This window comes from Chanos chanos, chromosome 8, assembly GCF_902362185.1.
Source record: "Chanos chanos chromosome 8, fChaCha1.1, whole genome shotgun sequence".
NCBI lineage: Eukaryota > Metazoa > Chordata > Actinopteri > Gonorynchiformes > Chanidae > Chanos > Chanos chanos.
In genome coordinates this window covers 8,416,478-8,432,806 of record NC_044502.1, presented here as the reverse complement: position 1 = coordinate 8,432,806, position 16,329 = coordinate 8,416,478, and the positions used below count along the sequence as shown (strand labels likewise).

At 42.8% G+C, this 16,329-nt stretch overlaps 1 protein-coding gene across 2 annotated transcripts in view; it reads left to right on the top strand.

Moving 5' to 3' along the window:
- The window catches only part of LOC115817847 (cytoplasmic phosphatidylinositol transfer protein 1), a 47,542-nt gene that overhangs the window by 28,245 nt on the left and 2,968 nt on the right, over window positions 1-16,329 (top strand). For both annotated transcript variants that reach the window (XM_030780985.1, XM_030780986.1), the window contains exons 2-8: window positions 4,636-4,784; window positions 8,084-8,172; window positions 9,366-9,373; window positions 12,666-12,737; window positions 15,354-15,449; window positions 15,789-15,944; window positions 16,055-16,118. In XM_030780985.1, coding sequence (XP_030636845.1) covers window positions 4,636-4,784; window positions 8,084-8,172; window positions 9,366-9,373; window positions 12,666-12,737; window positions 15,354-15,449; window positions 15,789-15,944; window positions 16,055-16,118 — 634 coding nt within the window. The remainder of the gene's footprint in view (window positions 1-4,635; window positions 4,785-8,083; window positions 8,173-9,365; window positions 9,374-12,665; window positions 12,738-15,353; window positions 15,450-15,788; window positions 15,945-16,054; window positions 16,119-16,329) is intronic.

Genomic DNA, 16,329 nt, shown 5'->3' with positions numbered 1-16,329 from the left:
GCAACACACAAGAGGAACTTTCCAAAGTACTGTGAGATGTCTTCTCCCGGGGTCCACAGACATAGCGATTGTCAGTCGTAATCTTGAATAGGTTTAGTGTTGATGAAATGGTCTTCTTCACTGTGGGTGCTGCCAAACTTACTCATTTAAAGTTAATGGGGAACCAGCCCTCGAGTTTCCTTCACCGTGTGGTGGACGAATCACTCGCTTTGTCACTACACCAAAATGTCGACGAAGACGCTTTAGCACAAAAAAAAAAAAAAAAAAACTTTTTGATGCTTTGTGTCTGAGTTTTGTTTAGTCAGTGGCTTGAACATAAATTTGATGACAGGGTAGAATAACACTGGGGCGAGGTAGGCGTAAAGAATCGCTTTACCACAAAATGCCCAGCGGGGCAGAGAAGACATGTCAGCGTTTCATCACCGTCATTCACACTGCAGAAAGCTCCTCTGGTGACATGGTTTTCAGTCTGCGTCCGTCCCCCCAGCGGAGTGACTGGGGACCTGGGGGGAGATGTTGTCCCCCCTTTGGGATGACGGGGTCGGCCGTGCTAACGCTAACTCACTCTGACAGTGAGAATGCCAACACGACCTCACGGGAAGTGACTGTGAGAGGTTTGACGCTTGATGTTAGCAGCACGCGGTAGCTGCACTCTTTTTTTTTTTTTTTCCTTTTTTCTTCCCTTTTCTTTTCTTTCCTTTTCTTTTGTGTGCCGGACAACACGGGCAAGAACAACATTAGCGCGGTTTAGTAGCAGATTTCGTGAAAAGTCTTTTCCGTGTCGGTAGATGATGAAGTGGATGACGCGTGTCTACCTTGCAGTGCAGCCGTTCCTGGAATACTAAGCACTGCCGCGGTTGGCGTAGGCCTGCTCTGTCTCTCTCTCTCTCTCTCTCTCTCTCTCTCGTGCTACTCCTTTCCCTGCTTCCCTCTTTCCTCCCCTGTGCACTCTCCTCTTCCCTGCATCCACCCGGTCTCAAATGCAAATCCAATTTTAGCATTTTGCCAACCTCAACATTTGGCACACGGCCTCTTTGTAATCTCATTTCAAACAAGTAGTGCACAGATTCATACACACACACACACACACACACAAGAACACATGCAAACTTCCCTCTCACCCGTATATGCGCACTTGGGGTAGGCTGTGTGTGCAGATAAATAGATGTTATCTACATTACGTGTGAGAGTGGCGGTTGTGGTGTTTTGTGTGTGTGTGTGCAGAGAAGGCAAAAGTGAAAAGTGATATAAAAAAAAAAAGTGATGAAAAAAATGACTCTAGGAGTTAAAATATCCCTCCTCCAAAATACTTAAGTAAGAGTAAAATAGTCACTCACTTACACTTCTGTGTCTGTGTGTCTCTGTGTGTGTCCGTGTGTGTGTGTGTGTGTGCGTGTGTGCGCATGTGTGTGTTTGCACATGCGTGCGTACATGCATATCTGTATGTGTTGCTGTGTGAGTAGCTGAGGTAGCACTCCTGTATTCAGTAGGTGGAGGGTATGGCAGTTTTGAACTGAATAAAATTAATATGCAGTCGGCCACTGTGGAGAATAGCAGAATGAGGATGTCAAGGACCTTCAGTAGAGTATCACCCACCAGACGATGCGTCAGGGTAGCTTTTGTTGTTTGTGTGTGTGTGTACAGGATCACATTCATGCAGACTGTAATTAATATTTAAGACTTAATTAAACCATCTCTGACATCTAAACAATAGGGAAAGACAGCGTCTGGCACCATAATTAGATGTAAAGGCAACCAGTGTCAACAGCACCGAGATCTAAACGCAGCAGCGCCCTTCTTCTACTCTCTGGATTACATATTCTTTATTTTCACGAAGAGATAACAGAATGGCGAGCAAAATATTAAATGCAATGTACATTACAACTTCGCCTGAAGTGTTTCACGCCACATTGGCTCACTTTATTACTGCGGTTTCTTTTTACTGCACCATGTCTGTGATGCCTCACAGGTTCCAGCAGAAAATAGAATCTTCCATGGTTGCCATGGAGCCCCCCAATAGAGAGCGTCCCTTGGTAAAGCACTGGTTTGCAAGGTGGAGCAATTACCATACATATTAGTGCATTTGACAGGAGTAGAGACACTTACATGGACAGCCATGGTGATATGTGGCAAAAAAAAAAAACACACATGCACACTAAGCACAAGTGTATATTTGAGTTCTATGCCATTAAGTGTTTGTGTATCCCAATTACTGTACACAGGCTAAGTGCTAGAGCGTACTCTTAGACCAGTTTCTCAGGCGTAGATTTTGTCTACTTGAGACAGGCCAACGTTTAACACGTCCCTGTAGGTAATATATGCGTGGATGTCACACTGACATCGCCAAAAGAGCTGAAATGTTGCGGGGGTGGTGCAGTGTTTTGAGGGGAAAACACGGGCAGACCATTTAGCCTCACAACAGGAGATCGGTTTACACTCTGTTCACTTGCCTCTAATTAAAAGCCATCCGTTTTGGTCTCACTTCGTTCTTTAGCACGTTAACGCAAAAGCAACGGCGCCATGGGCAGCGAGCGTTTGATGTGTACGCTGTTTTAGTGTGGGCATAATCTCTGAACGCAGATTTGTTCATGACGCGCTCATCTCTCTCTCTTTCTCTCGTTTTCTTTCTCTCCCTCTCTCTCTCACTGAAACTCCCCCCCCCCCCTCTTTCGCTCTCTTTTTCCGTCCCTATCTCTCTTCTCAAACTCACACGTACACACACATATGCAAACATATAAACTGCATTTCATTCTCCTCTGTCTACATATGATGTAGAGTGTTGTATAAACACAGAAATGACTCTGTCAGCCCCCAGACATGTCCCTGCTCAGTTTAAATTAGTATACCATCTGCTTCTTAAAGTATTGACCTGCTTGTGCATTTTCAGTCATATCTAAGCCAGTGAGAAAATAAGTCCTTTTACTCGTGTCGTAATATTACCCTTGTGTTTTGGGAATGAAATCGTGTCCATCGAGTCTAAAATCCTGGGTGTTTGTTTCGGATTCGGGAGATTACGCGTCCCAAAGCGCGTGGATAAACGTTAATCTTGCCCCTCTGTCTTTTAGGAAGATGCCTGATGTTCCCCAAAAAAAACAACAAAAAAAAAGACAATGCTGTGTTCTCAGTTCCAATCATTTTTCATGTTTCTGCACAAGCGCTTCTTTTTTTTTTTAGACAAAAATTTAAATGAATCAGTAAGGGATGTGTCTGTTGCTGACCTTTCACGTAGGCATAGAAATAGAATTAGTCCAGAGCAAAGAGAATTTGCTTCCATATTTAGTAAGCACTGTCACACTTACTCTATCAGTGAGGACGACACGAGCGCCTCAGTGACAGGACGTGATATACCATATTCACAGACATGCTCAGTCAATGGTCCTTCAGAATAATACTGTCATCAAACACCCCCCCCCCACCGTGTCCTCTCTCTCTCTCTCTCTCTCTCTCTCTCTCTCTTTCATTCACCTTGTTCTCCACCCCGACAGCCATCTCTTCCAGCTCCCTGCTCATTTGTGTGCGTGGAGAAAAGGGAGATTATGATTTATTTACCGGCTCCTCAAACCGAGACTCAAACACACACACACACACACACTGTTGCCATTTTTAGCAATGTGTCATTTCCTGAAGGACTTCACTGGTCACTGAGTTTATTCATGGAAGGTGTCTTTGAATCACTAATCAAACCCAAGTATTATTAGTATTACACGGCTGGAGGTTTGTTCCTCTCTCCTTTTTATATCCAATAAAATCAGATATAGGTAATAGATAGAGATAATAGTTTTTTTATGGAGACCCATAGTAGCACAATGGCTCAAATTTATCCAGCCATGTCAAGGTAACACTGAAGCTTTTTTTTTAGCGTTTTTGAATCCTAAAAATCAAAGAGTTGTGAAGATCCGTGCCGGGTATAACTCACATTTTCAATTCAGACATTCGGAGACACGGAAGGATACAGATCATTACATGAACGATCCTTCAAACACTGGCAGTTGTCTGGGCAACCGCTTCGGTCTTGTCAAATGTCAGAGAGATGGTAGCACACGTCGATAAATGGTATCTGCACTACGGGACTCTTCCCCCATGGGACACAGAGCGTTCTCATGAAGTACCGGGCAATCCTTCGCGGGGCGTAGACATGAATATTTCAGCATTCTGAGCTTGTGGTGTCCTGCTGGTTGTTGTTCTACGCTTTTCTGCTGACGCATGCTCTTTTGTTGTTGTCGATTCGATTCAAAACATTCGGGCCTCACGAGACGCTCCGATGGGGAAGTGAATGAGCGTTCTTCCCTGGTTCTTCGGACACAATGACGTTACCCCCATTAAAAAAAGAAATAAGGAACAGAAATCATGTCCCGTGTATCATCCCCTGTAACATTTGTGAAGTATTAATAAAAGATATGTAACCTTTTAACCTCAAAGCAAGCACTTTCATTATGATGTAATGTTTTATCATCTGACCGTTTTGAATGGGTGACGTTGGATTAGCTTAGAAGTTAAAAGACGTTAAATGAACACACTGTTGACTGTAGTCTAATTGCGTATTGACGGATGTTTGTTTCTTGGCAGTCAGACTGACCGTGTTTGTGCTCTGTGTGTGTGTGTTTGTATGTGTGTCTGTGTGTGTGGGTCTTCCAGTACAGGATTGGTCAGTTGTACATGATCAGCAAACACAGCCATGAGCAGAGTGACCGTGGAGAGGGTGTGGAGGTGGTTCAGAATGAGCCTTTTGAAGACCCCGTCCACGGCTCCGGCCAGTTCACAGAGAAACGCATCTACCTCAACAGGTGAGTACCATCTAGATACAAAACAGACCTCATCACAAAAGACTACACACACACACTCACACGCACACACACACACACACACACACACACACACACACATTTACAAAGGACAAAATGTCTTCAGCCACGTTATAGGATAGTACCGCTGGGAACTGGCTGTACCACAAAGCACAAGCGAGCTGACCAACTTAGCCGTTTTTTAGGCCACGTTAATGGTTTCTGGTCATTTCAAACAGTCTCTGACGTTAAGCGTACCGCTCAGTGCCAGTAAGTTGTCACGGCATCTGTTTGACCTTAGCCAGCCATGAAACAAAGGCCTTTCGGAAAAGAACTTGGCAACTGCTACAAACTCCCGGAGTGCTCGGCCTCTCTTTCTGCATGAATGAGCATCCAAGGACAGAAACTTCCCTGCTTGGCAAGTTTTCAGCAAGAGAGGGAGAGGATCAGACGGATAGGAGAGAAGTGAGCAGTAAAGGGCCAGTTTAGAGAGAATCACTGATTCATTTAAGCACAAATGCCCATGTCAGCAGCCCAGGTCTAATAAAGCTTACTCACCAGATTTTAGAAGTTTCTTTGTGTGTGTGTGTGTGTGTGTGTGTGTGTGTGTGTGTGTGTGTGTGTGTGTGTGTGTGTGTGTGTATGGGGGGGGGGCGGGTGGGAGGGGGGGGTTAGAGATAGACGAGAGGACATGAAGGGAAGGGGAGGTCGAATGGATCGAAGGATTTCAGGAGCAAAGAGATGAAAGAGGCCCTTAGAGATGAATAAGAAAATGAGAGGATAGAAGTGATAAAATGATTTTTTTTAAGGCACTGGAAAGAGGAATTAGTGCATCAAAAAAAGGTTCAGTTTCAAAGCTTAGTTACATAGCTAATGGGTCTCAGTTTATGTTCTTAAATAAGAAAAGTGTGTTTTGGTCAGATGTTTACAGAATTCACTAATGCTTTGAATACAGGACAGTTATCAAGCTTCGGTCAGGTCGCGCAATCGTAGAGACGCTGAACACGTATGCCGAGCTCTTAGTTTATTAAACAAAGTCCAGAGGACTTAGTCACTTAAACAGTCCAAATGTTGGTACAAAGCAAACACGGTTATGCAGGACAAACAAACAGACTCATAAACGGTGTTGCAGAAGCAAGGCCAAAGCATGGAAATCAATACGGACGAGGCAAGGCGACGACATGACTCAGAAACCCAGGAAATTGTGAGACTTCACAAAGAGTAGACAGACACCAAAGGGGGTGTGTGTATACAGAAGATAATGGAGAATGATAATCAGTCTGTGAGCCTGCTAGACCGACGACCAGAAAGCCAGCAACGCTAAGCACCGATAGGTTGGAGCCGAGAGAGAGAGAGAGAGAGAGGCAGAGACGCGGACGTGGCAGATCAATACCTTCGGGTTACGGCCTTGGGTCAAAAACCGCATTTCAAACATGAAAATCGCGACGGAAAACAACTCTCTTAACTCTGAGGTCATTGGAGGACGAGAGGAGATCACGCGGCGATGAAGTCGTTTCTCGTACTGTTCGCGTGTGCCGTCCTCTTTTTTTTTTTCCTCCCTCTCTCTCTCTCTTTCTCTCTCTGTATCTCACCTGACAGCAAGACGGATTAAAACAGAAGGTTACGCAATAAAGCAGATGAGCTTGTCTTTTTCAGTTTCATCCCATCACAGCGAGAGGCCCGGTCGTGTTCACTGATGCTCTAACAGTCAACAGACACTCTAACCTAACACCTCAAACATCTCACCGTGTGGAGAAGAGCCAGTGAACACTGCACTAGTATTTCACACCGATTGAAAAGACTTTGCCTCTTGCTCTTCAGTCTCTCCTCCGAGTCAAGTTTCTGGCTTTATATGTTAAAAGGGGATCAGTTCATTTATTCATTGACTTTGGGAAAGAAAGAAAGAAAGAAAAAAAAAAAAGTCCACATTTTTTACTGAGGATAGTTCCTTTGGCAACAGAAAAGATGTTCAGCCAACTCGAATATAACCATTCTGGTGTGAAAAAAACGTGGGTTTGACAAATGTGCTGTTGCCCACGGATATTGTCACCGTGCGAGCTGCCAATTACAGCAGGGTATTTAAGATTATTTTCTTGGAATGAGGCAGCTGTTGTCTGCTTAGGCTGTGCCTCTCAAGTTGCCATTTTAAGAAGAAATTCCATGGACACCACACAATTACAAAATATCAGCTGTCACTCTGATTGCCAAAGACATCACGCTGCCACAAAAGCTGGAGTTTAGTTACACAACATCATCTGTGACAGCTCTCTACAGATAGTTTCTAAATTGTTTTTTTTTTTTCGCCTTTCCATTACCGAGTGATCACTCAAGTTTAACAGATATTGAATTTACTTTTTTTTTTTTTTTAAGGCGTATAAAGGGAGCATGAATGCTTTATACAGGGGCTATTAAAGAACCTTAGGATGAGCCCTGGGCTATAGTTACAGTTTTTCCAGAGATAGGACAGTTCCCTCGTTCCCTCTGACTGAATTATCTATGTCCATCTGGACCATTTGGCTAAAATTTGGTGTCCATGATAACGAGAGGCAGAGAAAATGAGGCTGAGCTCACAGTTTGCCTGTCGGTTGATTTGCAAAAGGAATTGGAATAGGAATTGGGAATTGAGTGAGTGACATTTACCTTTCCTCAGAACGCCACAGCAACCATGCAGGGTGAGAAACACACTTCTCTCTCTCTCTTTCCCTCTCTCTCTCCTTCTCTCTCTCTCTTTCTTTCTCTCTCTCTCTCTCTCTCTCTTTCTCCCTCTTTCTCTTTTGCTCCGAGCCCTCTCTCCCCTGTTAGTTTTAATGGATGTCTTGTTATTCAATACGAGAAATCATCCACCCCGGTCACTGGTAAGACCCCGCAGCCAGACCTTAGTGACTGATGTCATCAAGTTCTGAGCCCTGCAGCTCTTAGTAATGGACACTGGGCTATCTCGCCCGTGTGCCGCTGTACAGAAAGCCATTTACGGCAAAGTAGTAACACCAGCCTTATTCGTTTTCTCTAGCTTACGGATACTGTCTGAAAGGTTTTCTAAGTAGGGTTCTTGTAGCCTATGGCTCTCTGTGCCTGTGTGGTGTCTGAGGAGTTTGACTAGCCTTATGGATACTCACAGCACAGTAGACATAAGGACCACCAGACCAAGCCTTAATTTGTATAGCTCATAAGACATGCCAGCGCCGATAAACAAATTCTCTCCGCGAGGTAAATATGAAACAGAGTGACTCAGAGGCTCAAATGACATGACGTGATCTAAAAAACCCGTACACTTATGATAAATCGTATCTCTTGTCTTCCAGCAAACTGCCTAGTTGGGCGAGAGCTGTAGTGCCTAGAATCTTCTATGTGACAGAGAAGGCGTGGAACTACTACCCCTACACCATAACAGGTGAGATGATTTAGATGGCACTGTGCCACTTCGCCTGGAGGAGTCACAGCTGAATTAAAATCAGTTTGCAAATAATGCTTGCGAGTGCTGACTTTAGTTTGACAGAATGTTTTGGGGTTTTTTTGTTTTGTTTTTTTTTTTGGCATGCAAAAGAGCTTTCTATGAAAATAGGTCACTCTTTCCTTGCATAAATTTGACTGCGTTGTTCTAGCTCCCAGGGCTGGGGTAATGTAGTAAAGGAAAAGTTTCATTTGATAATGAGATTTTATTATTTGTATGTGTTTGTGCCTGTCTGAGGGATTTATGATTTTTAAAGTCGTGAGTGGGTCGTAATATCAGCACATAACACAATGAACTGATGTGTTTCCTGTTTAACTGACTTCATTCTGTTTCACAGAGATTCTTGCCAGTATTAGGAAAGCTTAAAAATCATATTACCCATTTCCTGACTATACATGACAGAAATATGGGTGGAAGCGTCACTTAAGACCAATGGGTTGTCTCTCGCTCTGAGACAGCCTGGAGTCTTTGAAAAGATCATCAAATCTTTCTGAACTGCACCCTTTTAGAATGATAGCCATGTCTGAAAGTGCGAAAAAGCACTTCCATTTGCATACAGGGTCTTTTTTTTTCTTTTTTTTTTGTAAAACCATGATACTAGACCAATATGTCAAGAAAAGAAATAAAACCAGAAATTATAGTTCTACTGCCCTGGCAGTCCCCCTTAATGACCTTACATGTTAATTAACATACATGGAGATATAACCATTTATGCTAATAGCCACTGACGGGCTAACAAGATCCCAGAGACTGAGTGGTTTTACTCTCTCAGTGATCCATTAGCTTTTGTTAGTCTTATCGCTAATAGCATAACATTTAGCCGCTAATTCTAAAAACAGAGTTTAAACCGAGTGGTACACTTTGTTTCCTGAGAGCTTCTTCCAGGGGTGTTTTGGTTATTTATCACGTATCTGTTTGTCCATTACCAAAGAAGTGTACGCTAACAGTTATCAGTGGGCGAATTTAGCAGCTGTCTTAGCCCGAACAAATGCAGTAGCTTAATGGATATGCGTGGTTTTTTGTTGGTTTTTTTTTGTCCATTTGTTACTCATGCTTTAGCCATGCTTGTGGTATTCATTTTCTTTTCTGTTCTTTTCTATGTGTCCACTTGCATTGGAACTCTCTGTCTCAAGAGTACACAGTAAGTAATCTCTACCCTCCTTTCGGATGTTCGTTAATATAATGACTGTCATACGTCAGTTCGTTTCCTGCACGAGTACAAACTCTTCGAATGGACAGTGTCCGCTTTCAGTTTTTATATATGAACCAGAGAAGTATAACTGGACAGATTACAAATGTAACAGTGTGTTTATGCAATGTTCCTACTTACGCATCCCAAGTCTGTAAACGATCTCCGCATATATTAGTAACTCCTTTTATGAAACCTAAATGTTGATGAAAAAGGCGATATAGATTCAGTTACTTATAATTCAGTTTGCGTTTTATGATCTGCATGTTGTGATGCCTGTGAAACATATATCTATATCCATATCTATCTATCTATCTATCTATCTATCTATCTATCTATTACACACACACACACACACACACACACACACACATATATATATATATATATATATATATATACACACATATACACTGCCTGGCCAAAAAAAGTCGTCATTTGGATTTGGAGCCTCTGGAAGGAGTGTTATGATCTGGGGTTACTTCAGTTAGTCAAGTCTAGGCTCAGCAACGTTATGTGGCTATAAAATGTCAGCTGAGTACCTGAATGTACTGAATGACCAGGTTATCCCATCAGTGGATTTTTTTCTTCCCTGATGGCGTGGGCATATTCCAGGATGACAATGGCAAGATTCATCGGGCTCAAACTGTGAAAGAGTGGTTCAGGGAGCATGAGGAATCATTTTCACACATGAATGGGCCGCCACAGAGTCCTGACCTTAACGCCGTTAAAAGGTCTTTGGGATGTGCTGGAAAAGACTTTACAGAGTGGTTTGACTCTCCCCTCGTCAAAACGATCTCGGCCAAAAATTAATGCATCTCTGGACGGAAATAAATGTTGTAATATTGCACAAGGTTGTCGAAATAATGCCATTGTGAATGTGCACCATAATCAAAGCTAAACGTGCTCCAATGAAATATTAGAGTGTGTGACTTTTTTTTTTTTTTTGGCCAGGCTGTGTGTGTGTATGTGTATGTATGTGTGTGTATGTGTATGTATGTATGTGTATGTGTGTATATATATATATATATGTATGTATGTATGTATGTATGTATGTATGTATATGTGTGCGTGTGTGTGTGTATGTGTATGTGTATATATATATATATATATATATATATATATATATATATATATATATATATATATAATGTTTGATGAAGTCTAAGAAAAGTACAGAATAAGTCATAGCAGCTTCTAGAGACTGTCCAAGAACATTATCAAGTTGTAACGGAGATGAAGTTGAGACATTTTCTTGTGTGACTTGGCATATTCATTAAATGTCTAAATTGGCCTTATAAATTCACAAAGTTGAGAGGGGGAAAAAAAAAAAGAAAGTCTTCAAAGTGAGTCATACATGGTTATTTTCACCCAAGTCTTCTGAAACTGACAGAGGGGGTGGGCTAGAGAGAGAGAGAGAGAGAGAGAGAGAGTGACTCAGAGAAAGGAGGGGACCCCGAACCGCTCTTTTCATAAAGCTCCGGATGCCAGAGCACGCCAACGCTTCCTTAGGTGTCATTTGCGGCTTTGTACTGGACCTTCCTGCAGAAAAAGGGTTTCCATGGCAATCTGTGCTCTTCTTATTATATTGGGACGAACGCTGCAATTGGTTTTGTATGGAAAGTGATTTAATGATATATGTATTAAGTTGGTGAGGTCAGGTGTACGCCCCTGGATACCATTTATCTCAAACAATACCATAACATACTTATGATGGGATTACAGTATGACCCAACAGCAACAGTCATTTTCATATCAGGCATGGAAATAGTATACCTCACCTGTAAATATGATATATGTTTTACATGCAGGTAAAAATAGGGCTAAAATATTTGCACTGAGGCTTTGTGCTACTCACTGAAACACTAAAATAAGCTTTTCTAGAATATTTCATACTCTGAATGCAAAGAAATGGTACTCGGATGAGTAAAATGTAATGAGTCAAAAGATTATCAGCAGACATGCAGGAGACTGGCATGGCCTTCAGAGAATAAACTCAGATTAATTACAGGCAGGCCCGGTCTCCCGTTACCACCGTCTCTTACGCAAGCAGCAGGGGGATTTTTCCTCTCCTGTGATATCTTTATTTCTTACAGAAATCATCAGTCATCCGATACTCTGTCTCATGCTCTGTTTAAAGCCCTTCTGCACCCCCTCTCTCTACATACCCAGCTTTTAACTGTAACAGTCTTCACCTCCTCTCTCTCTACACACCCAGCTTTTAACTGTAACAGTCTTCACCCCCTCTCTCTACATACCCAGCTTTTAACTGTAACAGTCTTCACCTCCTCTCTCTACATACCCAGCTTTTAACTGTAACAGTCTTCACCTCCTCTCTCTACACACCCAGCTTTTAACTGTAACAGTCTTCACCTCCTCTCTCTACACACCCAGCTTTTAACTGTAACAGTCTTCACCTCCTCTCTCTCTACACACCCAGCTTTTAACTGTAACAGTCTTCACCCCCTCTCTCTACATACCCAGCTTTTAACTGTAACAGTCTTCACCTCCTCTCTCTACACACCCAGCTTTTAACTGTAACAGTCTTCACCTCCTCTCTCTACACACCCAGCTTTTAACTGTAACAGTCTTCACCTCCTCTCTCTACACACCCAGCTTTTAACTGTAACAGTCTTCACCCCCTCTCTCCCTACATACCCAGCTTTTAACTGTAACAGTCTACACCTCCTCTCTCTACATACCCAGCTTTTAACTGTAACAGTCTACACCTCCTCTCTCCCTACATACCCAGCTTTTAACTGTAACAGTCTTCACCTCCTCTCTCTACATACCCAGCTTTTAACTGTAACAGTCTTCACCTCCTCTCTCTACATACCCAGCTTTTAACTGTAACAGTCTTCATCTCCTCTCTCTACACAACCAGCTTTTAACTGTAACAGTCTTCACCTCCTCTCTCTACATACCCAGCTTTTAACTGTAACAGAGTTGATTATGTGCTGAGACTGTGAGCTGAGGTCATCTTTAAATGGACTACACACTGGTTGAGATAGAGAATGATAATGACAGGAGCAGTGACAGGTCATTATTTTAACGTTACTCTGACGTTTGTTAGATAATGTAAACCATCTTCACACCTTACAAAGAGGAGTATGGGTTCTGATGGTAGGGTTTGTGTGTATGTGTGTGTGTGTGTGTCTGTGTAATGTTATGGTTATGCCAACTGGCTGTTTTTAGTGTAAATTCTTATGTAATTTTTTTTCACTTTGTCTGTTTCATTTTTCAGTGTTCATTTTTGCCAAAGTTCTCTATCCACATAGAGACGAAATACGAGGACAACAAAGGCTCCAATGACAACGTGAGTATAAAATGTGTCTATTGTGTATGTTTGTGTATGTGTGTGCGCTGTTGTGTGTGTGTGTGTGTGTGTGTGTGCGTGCGTGCGTGTGTGTGTGTGTTTCTGTGTGTCCGTTTATATCAGTATTTTGCTGCGTTGAGCCACAGAACCTTTTGAAGCAGAAACAAACTTCCTTTTTTTTTTCCCCCTCTCTCCTTGTCTCATGTTTTTTTCCCCCCACTATTGTTAAGTTGTTTTGTCATGCCTGGCTCCTGGGTCTGGCTCAGATATGCATTTACTCAGCTCTCCGTCTGCACTCTCACTTTTCTCCTTCTCTTCTTCAGACAACAGGGTCAGTGCAATGTCAAAGCCTCTCTCATTCCTCCCGCTCACTCTGTTTTCTTCCTCCTCTCTCCTCTGGCAAGCCTCTCTCACAGCTGACAAAAAGAGAGAGAGAGAGAGAGAGAGAGAGAGAATACGGGAGCTATGGTTTTGGTAAATGAGTGCTGAGTGCTTAGTGTTTGTATCAGCTTTGCTTTGCTAACGAACGAGTTTACTTCATTTGTAAGAAGTCCCTTTTCCTGAAGTGTGTTATTCTGTATTTCTCCAAGGGACAGATACAGTCATTATCTCAGTTCCTGAGAATTGCTGGCTTTTTGGCACTTGAAGAGAATCCATTCAGCTGTGGCCAACGCTCTTCTCTAAGGGAGCGAACGCTTAAAGAGAAGTTAAACGCTCTGACGTACTTTGCGTTCCAAGGAACATATACAATGATATTTCTTGGACTTGGACATTCCTGAGGATAGATTTCTGTGTCACTAAGAGAAGGATTTTACGTCGCCTCCCAGATTTTTCACTCTCTCCTTCTTTCTCTCTCTCTCCCTCCCTCTTTCTCTCCTTATCACTGTCTCTTGTGCTAACGCACATAAAGACAAACACATGCACACACACACACACACACACACTCTGAGCAGAAAGACAGACAGAGAGAGAAAGAGAGAGACAGAAAGAGAGAGTGAGAGGGAGTGTGAGAGAGAGAGAGTCTCTATAATAGTAATAAAAAACCCTGTAAGAGTCAGATTTGTTATATCACTTTGTAACCTAGAGACACAGAAGAAAGAAGAAAAGCTTTCTTTGAGTTGTGTAAGAGATTAATTGTGTGATGTAGTGTTATGTGGGAATCTGATAAATATTTGCGTTTGCATTTTTGTGTACGCGCTCTCTCTCTCTCTCTCTCTCCCTCTCTCCCTCTCTCTCTCTCTCTCTCTCTAATACACACACACACACACACACACACTCCCTATGGGCTATGGTCAGGCTGGTTTACCTCTCTGCCTTGGTATTGATTTGGGGAAATGTGCTTAGGCCCCGGGTAACGTCAGCTCATTTTACACAGTTGATGGTTAGAGCATTATATAGGGAATCCCCTTCACTGTCCTGAGGAGAATCTGGTTACTTTTTCATTATAGCTTCTAATTACTCAGTTCAGTCTAGACTCCCCATGACTGCGTAAAAGGAGACCAGAACATTCACCAGGACTCTCAGCAGATTTATGTTTCAATATGCTTACTGCTTAACATCGATCCCTATTCAGTGTTATTTGAATATTACCTCATAAGTCTTTTTCGCATATATAAACCATGCCTTTTTTTTTCTTTTTTTTTCCCCCTATTTTATCACCATCGTTTCTTTCACTCTGTGGTTGTGTACTCCCACCTTTCTTCCAGCTGTATGAGCGTAATAAGTGAGTGAGAATAGACCTCCTTATGATGAGCGCTGGGAATGAGTGAGACTGTTCTCCTCAGTTCTATTCTTAACTGTAGTCATCCACCCCCAGAAGCACTCGCTCTAACACACACGCTCTGTCTACAGGGAGAAACAGGATGCTGTTTAGCGCTCAGACGCGCGTTACGGAACGTCTCCAACTCCTTTCGCCCCGTCCTTCACTCTCACCTATGGTTCAGGTCGCCGTGTCTTCGCGCTTAACCCGCTAAATCCCGAAAGGCGTCGCTTATTTGTGTGTGTTTGTCATACGATGCTGTTTTATAATTGCGAGTGTAAGTGGAGGTGTTTGTGAGGTCACAGGAATCGGGTTCCTGACAGAAACCCTCTCAGAACCCTTGTTCGCTGTCTGGTTCCAAACGCTGAAAGCTAAACGGCTGCAGCGAGCGGTGAAACATTTATTTACATTGCAAGCATCTTGCAGCGTGGAGCATCAACGCTTTGGGTTATGTAATAAAGCATGGCTCAACTCAAACTCACATCGCCTCCTTGTGGCCGAAGAGTGCGCTAACGGACTAGATTCAGCTATGGGAATGAAAAATGAGACTGTGAAGTTGAAGCCACCGGCGTTTCAGTGACTTAATCACAAGTTTCATTACTGTTTCTGCTGGTGGAAATAAACAGAGAAAACCCATTGTAGTGTGTTACTGTGACACTTCAAAGCAGTTTTACTGGCTTTTTTTTTTAAATTCTGCTCCATTCTGTTCTATCTCTAATTCAGTTTTATTTTTGTGTTTTATTTTGTGTTATTTGGTCTCCCTCTCCTCCTTCTCTGCACTTTAACAATGGACTGTGCCTGTTAGCATATTAGCAATCATATGTATTATTCTTTTTTTTTTAATTCTCTCTATCCAGATCTTTGACTGCGAAGCAAAGGACCAAGAGAGAGAGGTGTGCTTTTTGGACATCGCATACGATGAAATCCCCGAGCGCTACTACAAGGAGTCAGAGGTTAGAGACGGGAGTGTGAGTCAGGGACGAGGGAAAAGCCGTCCTGAGCTGTTTTTTCAGAACACGGCGGACATAAATATTCGTTCGTTCAAACACTGAGAGTTTCAGCTCTGTCTCTGTTTATGCCACAGAAACGAATCCTTTATTTGATTCACACTAGATATATTTTCTCAGGATGACTCCAATTTCCCTCCAGCTCTCTGTAACGTCTCTCTCTCTCTTCCTCTCTCTTTCTTTCTTCCTCCCTCTCTCTCCCCCTTCCTCTCTCTCTCTCTCTCTCTCTTTCTCTCTCTTTCACTCTCTGTGTGTGTGTGTGTGTGTGTGTGTGTTTTGGGACAGGACCTGCGGTATTTCCGCTCAGAGAAAACATCACGGGGCATGCTTCAGGAGGGCTGGAGAGACACACAAGACCCCATCATGTGCTCTTACAAACTGGTGACCGTCAAATTTGAGGTGTGGGGGCTGCAGACGCGCGTGGAACAGTTTGTACACAAGGTTAGCCAAAGCTACAAATACATCAGTCACACGAGGTGGATTAGAACGTTATGTAACCGTCAGCCCTGTCGTGGCTTAACTGTTTAAACCCCTTTCTTCCCCTGTTACAGGTGGTGAGAGATGTGTTGTTACTGGGACACAGACAGGCCTTTGCTTGGGTGGATGAATGGATTGGTACGTCTATGTAAAGCATATGTTTGTGGACTTACTGTCTCTTGTAGCTTTGTCTGAAGCATCTTGGCTGCTTTTGATTCCTCTACTCTTAGATTTAAATGAGCCTCCTATCTCTTAAATGGACGACTCAATCAAAGCACAACTAACCCCGCCCCTTCCCTTGATTTGATGTCGGAGGATGTTGATTGGCAGTGCAGTATTTGCAGTATTC